General features: G+C 43.3%; 1 protein-coding gene across 2 annotated transcripts in view; it reads left to right on the top strand.

Moving 5' to 3' along the window:
• Positions 1–2,151: 2,151 nt before the first annotated feature.
• LOC147310734 (uncharacterized) overlaps positions 2,152–10,479 on the top strand; it is a 30,552-nt gene continuing 22,224 nt past the window's right edge. For both annotated transcript variants that reach the window (XR_015125409.1, XM_086267063.1), the window contains exon 1: positions 2,152–2,229. Coding sequence is in view for 1 of the 2 variants with exons in the window: in XM_086267063.1 (XP_086123189.1) it covers positions 2,216–2,229 (14 nt within the window). In the remaining variant the exon portion in view is untranslated. The remainder of the gene's footprint in view (positions 2,230–10,479) is intronic.

Below are 10,479 nucleotides of genomic sequence, written 5' to 3'. Positions count from 1 at the left end.
AAACACCAGTACTTGAAGTTTGGATCCCTCTATGCTTATGGATCTATGACAGAAGTATGAGCTCAAACTGACATAGCCTACCTTGTGCACAGAGAAAGCAAAGGCCAGATGTGTTTTGTATTCATACCATCAGTGTGCAGTTGGCGCATTGTGTGCTTAGTAGATGATGGCTTGTGTGTACTGTTTGATACGGAAACACCATTTTTATGAAGGTGTGAAGAGTTAATCTAGCTGTGTTTGCTTTTGCAAGAGAACTACAATGTTTTGATGATTGGGTGACAGGTTTTCTTATTTGTGTGAAGAGTTTTGCAAAATTAGCCAATAGTTACAAAAAATGTGCTTAAGCAATCAGAAAAAACTGTAAGCAATCAGAAAAAACTGTAAAACTGCTGCTAGTCAATGAGAGACACCCAGAAAGGGCCGGAGGGTCCTGATCCCCAAGGATCCCAAGAAAGGACAATTCCCATCCAATTACCAGCAAATAACCTCACTCAATACTACAAAGAAGCTCCTGTCAGGCGATCGTGGCTCAAGAGTTAGGAGTTCGCCTTGTAATCGGAAGGTTGCCGGTTCGAGCCCCGGCTTGGACAGTCTCGGTCGTTGTGTCCTTGGGCAAGACACTTCACCCGTTGCCTACTGGTGGGCCCGGTGGCGCCAGTGTCCGGCAGCCTCGCCTCTGTCAGTGCGCCCCAGGGTGGCTGTGGCTACAATGTAGCTTGCCATCACCAGTGTGTGAATGTGTGTGTGAATGGGTGGATGACTCGATATGTAAAGCGCTTTGGGGTCCTTAGGGACTAGAAAAGCGCTATATAAATACAGGCCATTTACCATTTACCATCATAGCAGCTAAGATCAATGGTTAAATGACTCAATACATGAGCGCGGCACAGAAAAAAATAAGCCCACATACCATAGAGGTGAAACACCAGCTGCTGGTAGAGAGAGCAGTCGCCTGAGACTGCAAGACCAGACTGACCAACAAGTACACTGCCTGTATTGATTAAAAGAAAGCCCATGACTCAATACCCAACATGTGGATCCTGGAATGCCTAGAAATATACAAGAACCCTACTCTCCCATATCCTATTCATATAACCCCATAAATGGGCCTAATGAAGCAAACCATATTAGTCAAGTCAAATTTAGTTCTGTAAACACACTGAAACAATATCTCTTGATCAAAATGAAGTACATGATAAAGTAATTACTGAGAAAATATAGAAGAGGACAGAAGTTAAGGGATAAAATAGAAGAAGATAAATAAAAATAAAAGTAGTTGGAACTCAATCTGGAAAGAACTACAAAATAGAAGTAACAGAAATCATAATGGAATTTTTTACTCCCCTAGACCATATTATAAAGTATAGCCAAATAGTCTGAGTTAAGAAAAACAATGGAGAGAATATATATAAAAAACAATGGACTAAATGTAGGTGCATGATGAAGACACTGGGATAGTGGGAGACATAATATGTGGACCGGATCGTCCAATTGCAAAAGGAGGTTTCTTAGTTTAGGCCATAAACCTTTTGCCTGCTTTGTAATGAATATAAGAGCATTGCCAGCTGAACCCATATTGCACTCTCCTGATGAGCTAGGTTGATGGCCTGTGTAGGCCCAGTAAGTATCAAAAGAAGGGTGACAGAGTATTTTCACTTTCAGAGGTTGAGGAGAGAAAAGCCATTCCTGTCCAGTATCACACCTGCAAATGATACTAATGAAGGGACATGAGACATATGCCCAGAACATTAATTTACACATAAAAAGGTGTAAAAGGAGGGATTTGATGAGGTTCTACTTTTTTAGCTACTTAATAATTTACGCATCATCTGCTCATCATTTGGTCATCCTCATATAACCAAAAATACATCTATATCATTTAATCATAGAATAGAATAGCACTTTATTGTAATTATACATGTACAATGAAACCATGATCACTGAAAAAGTGAAATATTTGGGCTGTCCCATTCTTCCTGATGATACTTTAAAACTAGATGGGATAGTTTCTTATTCTCACTGAGTTCAACTTTTTGGCGCAGTGCCAAAGATTTTCAGTATGATGTCGTGTCACCAGTTATGAAAACAGGTCCAACAAGTTGATCTAAAATAAAAAGCGAAACATCCAATGAGCAGTAGACATTGTGTTTTTCTGTTTGTTGTATGCTGAGCATAACATCAATTCTGCCGGCAGACTTGACAAGAAAACTGCATTATGAGTTGTTTCGGGTAAGATGAAAATGTCAATTATGCTACCTCTTACTTTGAATTATTCATACTATAAATTGAGGAATATTAAATTGGAGAAAAATTATTTTTGTACCACACAAATTGATATGGCACTTCAAAAACGGTACAGACAGAGTGAAAACTTACCTGTTAGCTTCTTTTTATGATATATTACCATTCATCTTGTTTTTTTCTTTGTCATTTGATGAATTAGTAATTCGGAGAAGACTGCAGTTAGTTTTTAGTGCTGAAAATCATAAAATTTACATGTAGAATACTTTTTGTCTTAAGAAAGTGTTTTGACATTTTGGATTAAAAATTTCTATGGAGTTCATGGAATCAGGATTGTGTTTTTTAACGGCTATTTGAACATGTTAAAGCTGTTCTATTATATTAAGTATTATTATTAGGGCACGAGCACTAGAGTGCGAAGGCCCTATTGGAATTGTTCCATTTATATTATTATTCATTGAAATGAATTGCCCTTTTGAAGGCTTTAAGTAAGTACATGAGTAAATTTTTATTTATATACAATGTTTCTAGATAAAAGATCACAAAGTACTTCACACAGAGATACCAAGGTTACCAAGTTAATAAAATGCAATTCTAAAAAGATGTGTTTTCTAGTTGCTTTTTAAAAGATACTACTGGGTCCACAGATCTTTAGCTTAGCTTACAGTTTCACAGTCTGGGGACCACAGTTTTAACAAGCTCAGAAACTCATGAAATTTTGCACATGTGCCCTGTCTGGTGAAAAATTATGTATTTTAATGGTTTCACATATGGGCAAAAATGGCTCTAGATCACCACTTGTCATGATTCGGCTGTGTGGCAGGCAGGAATTCGATCCAAAATGCAGGTCTCTCAGGTAGAACATGAACTTGAACATACTTTTATTGTTTAATTTAGTTAAACCTGCAAGCTTAGGAGAGACATTAATACCTAAAAACTTTATATTTCCAGATGGTAGTGGGGTAGAAGAAGAATTATGGAAGGAGCAATTAACTGGAAGAACTGTAGATTTTGACTATTTTTTGAAGTGAATAATCTGAAACTCTTGAAAACGAGTTTATTAGGGTAATTACCTCAGAAAGGTTGGTTTGTGAGCTTTGGAGAAAAAGCAATACATCATCCGCATAGAGACTGATTTTATGGTCTGAGTTCTTGCATTTTATGCCCTTAATCATTGGAGTCTGTTTGCAAACAGTGAAGGACAAAGTGGGCATCCCTGCCTGGTGCCCCTCAGGTAACAGAAGCTGGAGGATGTTTGGTCATTTGTTCTGACACAAGCTGTTGAGGAATTATATAATAGTCTTAGCCAGTTTATGAAAAAGTCGAAGCAAGAAAATTTCTGTAAAGTTACAAATAAAAATTTCTAGTTAACTCTGTCAAACGTTTTTTCTGCAACTAAAGATAATATTGTGGTTTTAATGTTTTTACTGTATGAGTAGTCTATTAAATTAAGTAATCTATGGTTATTTGTTGATGAGTTCCTACCTTTTATGATACCGGTTTTGTCAGCATGAATTAGCTCTCTCTTTTTGGGAGAGCTTTGCAGATTATTTTGAGGTCTACATTAATAAGGGATATTGGACGATAGCTTGAGGGAAATACAGGGTCTTTGCCTGGTTTTAGCAGGAGACTAATTTTGGAAGAATACATATTTGGTGGTAGTCTGCCATTTTCCTTGATTTCCTGCAACATTCCGTGGAATACTTGTGCCAAAATTGTCCAGAATTCTGGACCTGGAGTCCTATTATTGGGCATACTTGTAAGGGCTTCCTGGAATTTCCCTGGTGTCAGTGGCAAATCCAGTGCCTTTGCTTAACTGTCTAGTCATTTTGGAAGAGTTACATTGTCAAGAAACTGATCATTTTCATTTTTAGACAAGTTTATTTGTGGTGAATATAACGTTTCATAGACAACCCTATAAATGTTGTTTATTCTTTCAGGGTCATATATTGTGTTCCCAAATAAATATTTAACAGCATATATTGTTGTATTTTCCATATTTATTTTTAACTGGTTAGCTAGCAATCGACTGGATTTGTTTCTGTGTTCAAATTTCTGCAAGAAAAGTCTTTCTACTATGAATTAAAAAATTTTATTAATAATTTCATTTAATTCTAGTTTTGTATTAGATATTTTGTTCAGTATTTGCTGATCTTGGTTGGACACATAGGCTTCTTCTAAGGATTTGATGTTTTTTTTCTAGTTTCTGAATATTTTTGTTTTCTTCTTTCTTTTTATGTAATGAGAAAGAAATAATTTACCTCTCATCACAGCTTTCCCTGCTTCGCAGAGAGCAGATGCTTTTTGATAAATTCTTCATGTTTGAGCAGTGATGTATTAAATCTCCAGTTTTTACTTGGTGTAGCGTTCTCCTTATGTACAGTGGCTTGCAAAAGTATTCGGCCCCCTTGAACTTTCCCACATTTTGTCACATTACAGCCACAAACATGAATCAATTTTATTGGAATTCCACGTGAAAGACCAACACAAAGTGGTGCACACGTGAGAAGTGGAATGAAAATCATACATGATTACAAACATTTTTTACAAATAAATAACCGAAAAGTGGGGTGTGCGTAATTATTCAGCCCAATGAATGAATGGTCTGAGTGCAGTCAGTTGCTCATAGACATTGCCTGATAAGTGCTAATGACTAAATAGAGTGCACGTATGTGTATTCTAATGTCAGAACAAATACAGCTGCTCTGTGACGGCCTCAGAGGTTGTCTAAGAAAATATTGGGAGCAACAATACCATGAAGTCCAAAGAACACACCAGACAGGTCAAGGATAAAGTGATTGAGGAATTTAAAGCAGGCTTAGGCTACAAAAAGATTTCCCAAGCCTTGAACATCCCACGGAGCACTGTTCAAGCGATCATTCAGAAATGGAAGGAGTATGGCACAACTGTAAACCTACCAAGAGAAGGCCGTCCACCTAAACTCACAGGCCGAACAAGGAGAGCGCTGATCAGAAATGCAGCCAAGAGGCCCATGGTGACTCTGGACGAGCTGCAGAGATCTACAGCTCAGGTGGGGGAATCTGTCCATAGGGCAACTATTAGTCGTGCACTGCACAGAGTTGGCCTTTATGGAAGAGTGACAAGAAGAAAGCCATTGTTAACAGAAAACCATAAGAAGTCCCGTTTGCAGTTTGCCACAAGCCATGTGGGGGACACAGCAAACATGTGGAAGAAGCTGCTCTGGTCAGATGAGACCAAAATGCAAAACGCTATGTGTGGAAAACTAACACTGCACATCACTCTGAACACACCATCCCCACTGTCAAATATGGTGGTGGCAGCATCATGCTCTGGGGGTGCTTCTCTTCAGCAGGGACAGGGATGCTGGTCAGAGTTGATGGGAAGATGGATGGAGCCAAATACAGGGCAAGCTTGGAAGAAAACCTCTTGGAGTCTGCAAAAGACTTGAGACTGGGGCGGAGGTTCAGCTTCCAGCAGGACAACGACCCTAAACATAAAGCCAGGGCAACAATGGGATGGTTTAAAACAAAACACATCCATGTGTTAGACTGGCCCAGTCAAAGTCCAGATCTAAATCCAATCGAGAATCTGTGGCAAGATCTGAAAACTGCTGTTCACAAACGCTGTCCATCTAATCTGACTGAGCTGGAGCTGTTTCACAAAGAAGAATGGGCAAAGATTTCATTCTCTAGATGTGCAAAGCTGGTAGAGACAGACCCTACAAGACTGGCAGCTGGAACTGCAGCAAAAGGTGGTTCTACAAAGTATTGACTCAGGGGCTGAATAATTACGCACACCCCACTTTTCAGGTATTTATTTGTAAAAAAAAAATGTTTGGAATCATGTATGATTTTCGTTCCACTTCTCACGTGTGCACCACTTTGTGTTGGTCTTTCACGTGGAATTCCAATAAAATTGATTCATGTTTGTGGCTGTAATGTGACAAAATGTCGGAAAGTTCAAGGGGGCCGAATAGTCAACAAGGTCCGCGTCAGGTGTTGAGGAACCAGGGCACCCTGACGACAAGTGGGCTACTGGAACAAGAAGGCATCGGTGGGCAAGAGACGAAAACAGGGCGTTGTTGGAATGCTACTACGCAAGTAACCCTGGCGGAAGGGGCTACATGAATAGGATGAGGGACCTATGGATTCTTCGATACCCAACATCCACAATGACGGCGAAACAACTAGTAGCTCAGTGTTCCAACATTCGAAAGAAGGGACTGCTATCACAGCTAGAGATTGACGAGGTACAACATAAATGCTACAGCAAGGAGGAGTCAGGAAGCCAGGTCAGGGGGGAGATATCATCACCCCCACCCGAGATTGGGTACATAGCCCCAAGTGTGATAGGAGAAGGATCGTTGAGTGCGAGAGGAACTGACCTCAAAAATAGGATCATGGCCAAGCTGGAAACCTGCATCCCCCGTAGCCGGTTACCAAGATTACGTGAAGTACCCTCAGAAGGTCTGCTAGATGATGTTAATGCAGCACTACGGACGATACCTACAACCACGATTACCGACACTAACAAGCTGATCTACAATACGGCAGCAGTGATCAGTGAGATGCTTAGCTACAAGTTGAACAGCCACAAGAGGCAGTACCCTCCATGGAGAAGGAGGCTAGAGAGCAAGATCAAAGTAGCACGGAGGGAGGTCAGCCAACTAACGGAGTTGCAGAAAGGTGCGACAAAGAAGGTGCATAAGAAATACAGCAAACTGTCCATACCTGAGGCCTTGGAAACTGCCAAGCAAAGACTCACAGCCTTGGCCAGCCGCTTGAGGAGGTACACCAGAGAGATAGAAGGCAGGAGAATAAACCAGCTGTTCTCCACAGAACCAGCAAAGGTGTACTCTCAGTGGCAAGGGAACAATAATAATAAGAGAACAGCACCACCAAGGCTGGAGACGGAGCAATACTGGAAGAGCATATGGGAGAAGGACGCAACCCATAACGGCAATGCTCAGTGGCTAGTGGATCTGAGGGCAGACCACAGCCACCTCCCTGAACAGGGTCCAGTAACCATCACAGTGGCATATATCCAAGAAAGGGTCTCCAGTATGAAGAGTCGGACAGCACCAGGGCCCGACATGGTTCACGCCTACTGGCTAAAGAAGCTGACTGCACTCCACGAGTGTCTGGTAGCACAAATGAACCAGCTGCTAGTTAACGAGAGACACCCGGAATGGCTAACCGAAGGTCGGACGGTCCTGATCCCCAAGGACCCCAAGAAGGTACCGGTCCCCTCCAACTACCGACCAATAACCTGCATCAGTACTACATGGAAGCTCCTGTCAGGCATCATATCGGCTAAGATGAACAGGCACATGGGTCAATACATGAGTGGGGCACAGAAAGGGATTGGCAAGAATACCAGAGGCGCAAAACACCAGCTACTGGTAGACAGAACAGTCAGCCGAGTCTGCAAGACCAGACTGACCAACCTGTGCACTGCCTGGATTGATTACAAGAAGGCCTATGACTCAATGCCCCACAGCTGGATACTGGAATGCCTAGAATTGTACAAGATCAACAGGACCCTAAGAGCCTTGGTAAATGGTAAATGGCCTGCATTTGTATAGCGCTTTTCTAGTCCATAGGACCCCAAAGCGCTTTACACTACATTCAGTCATTCACCCATTCACACACACATTCACACTGGCGATGGCAAGCTACATTGTAGCCACAGCTGCCCTGGGGCGCACTGACAGATGCGAGGCTGCCGGACACAGGCGCCACTGGGCCCTCTGACCACCACCACTAGGCAAACATGGGGTTAGTATCTTGCCCAAGGATATTTGGCATGCAACCAGGAGGCAGCCATCATCAGGAACTCAATGGGGATGTGGCGTACAACACTAGAGGCCAACTCCAAGCCCATAGCACAAGTCACCATCAAGTGCGGGATCTACCAAGGAGATGCTCTGTCCCCACTGCTGTTCTGCATAGGCCTGAACCCCCTCAGTGAGATCATTAACAAGACTGGCTACGGATACCGACTACGGAACGGAGCAGTTGTCAGCCACCTCCTGTACATGGATGACATCAAGCTGTATGCCAAGAGTGAACGAGACATCGATTCACTGATCCACACTACCAGACTATACAGCAATGACATTGGAATGTCGTTGGGACTGGAGAAGTGTAGTCGAATGGTAACAAAGAGAGGGAAGGTAGTCAGAACTGAGGGGATTGAACTACCAGAAGGCAACATTGCAGACATAGAGGACTGTTACAAGTACCTGGGGATCCCGCAGGCGAATGGGAACCATGAAGAGGCCGCTAGAAAGTCTGCAACCACCAAGTACCTGCAGAGGGTCAGGCAAGTCCTGAGGAGTCAGCTGAATGGTAAGAACAAGATCCGGGCCATCAACACCTACGCCCTGCCCATGATCAGGTACCCTGCCGGGGTAATAGGCTGGCCAAAGGAGGAGATAGAAGCCACTGACATAAAGACAAGAAAGCTCCTTACCATGCATGGAGGGTTTCACCCCAAGTCCAGCACCCTGAGACTGTACGCTAAGGGGAAGGAAGGGGGCCGGGAACTGGTGAGTGTCGGCACCACAGTCCAGGATGAGACAACGAACATCCAAGAATACATTGGGAAGATGGCCCCAACTGACCGAGTGCTCAGTGAATACCTCAGGCAGCAGAAACCTAAGAAAGAGCCAAACAGGACAGGCAAAAAAAAAAAAAAAAAAAAAAAAGAAAGAGGAGGGAGACGAGGAACCATCATGAAAGGACAGGCCCCTGCACGGTATGTACCACCGGCAGATAGAGGAGGTGGCTGATACCCAGAAATCCTACCAGTGGCTGGACAAAGCTGGACTGAAAGACAGCACAGAGGCACTAATCATGGCAGCACAAGAACAAGCTCTGAGTACAAGATCCATAGAGGCTGGGGTCTATCACACCAGGCAAGACCCCAGGTGCAGGCTGTGTAAAGATGCCCCAGAGACAATCCAGCACATAACAGCAGGGTGCAAGATGCTAGCAGGCAAGGCATACATGGAACGCCATAACCAGGTGGCTGGCATAGTGTACAGGAACATCTGTGCCGAGTATAACCTGGAAGTCCCGAGGTCAAAATGGGAGATTCCCTCAAGGGTGGTGGAGAATGACCGAGCTAAGATCCTGTGGGACTTCCAGATACAGACGGACAAAATGGTAGTGGCTAACCAACCGGACATAGTGGTGGTAGACAAACAGAAGAAGACGGCCGTAGTGATCGATGTAGCGGTTCCGAATGACAGCAATATCAGGAAGAAGGAACATGAGAAGCTGGAGAAATACCAAGGGCTCAGAGAAGAGCTCGAGAGGATGTGGAGGGTGAAGGTAACGGTGGTCCCCGTGGTAATCGGAGCACTAGGTGCAGTGACTCCCAAACTAGGCGAGTGGCTCCAGCAGATGCTGGGAACAACATCGGAGATCTCTGTCCAGATGAGCGCAGTCCTGGGAACAGCTAAGATACTGCGCAGAACCCTCAAGCTCCCAGGCCTCTGGTAGAGGACCCGAGCTTGAAAGATAAACCACCTGCAGGGGCGTGCTGGGTGTTTATATATATATATAATTATATTAATTATAATGTCGAGGCTGCTTCCTCTAATCTCATGGTACACAAGGGCACACAGAATCTTATCAGACCTAATAAGGATATGATTTTTATCAGCATACAAATGATTTTATATTTCTAAGCATACATGACAATATAAAACATATCATCCTTACAACCACCAGCACTCCCCTTTATACTGGCGGGAACAATCTTTTGGCCATGCGGGCAAACCATTACATAGTGTTTACGGAGTGTAAAGGGAAGGGAGATTCGTCCTGCAAGACACGTTGCCGCGGATCTCAAAATGATGACGGGCACCTGACAGTTTTATTACCGGGCACCCTATTCTAGTCTAAACAACAGCATTTCAGTAGCTTTCCACTACAAGATGGTTCCCTCTTATCTTACTGCTCTACAGGCAAACGTGGGTGAGAGTCCTCGACTGAAGGAGGCCTATTCTAATGCCTGTATTATTCAGGGCTGTGGCCACTTAACACTACTTCTATATGATTACATGGCAGTTTGATTAATATGAGATTAATATAAGGCACAGTAATAAAGAACTTCAGGTAAGATCATTCCAACTGGAGGCAGGAATGTCTTTCAGCCAGCGTTAGCTGTGAGCAACTGAGTTGCATCAGCTACTCTCCCTCATCCTCACCATTCCCTCGAAATGATTCAGGCTCCCAGGACTTCACC

Source organism: Aulonocara sp. 'chitande type north' Nkhata Bay, linkage group LG16 (genome assembly GCF_057382095.1).
Source record: "Aulonocara sp. 'chitande type north' Nkhata Bay isolate Kocher_YH1m ecotype deep benthic linkage group LG16, A_spYH_male_GT1.1, whole genome shotgun sequence".
Taxonomy (NCBI): domain Eukaryota; kingdom Metazoa; phylum Chordata; class Actinopteri; order Cichliformes; family Cichlidae; genus Aulonocara; species Aulonocara sp. 'chitande type north' Nkhata Bay.
This window is presented reverse-complemented; position numbering and strand designations above follow the sequence as displayed.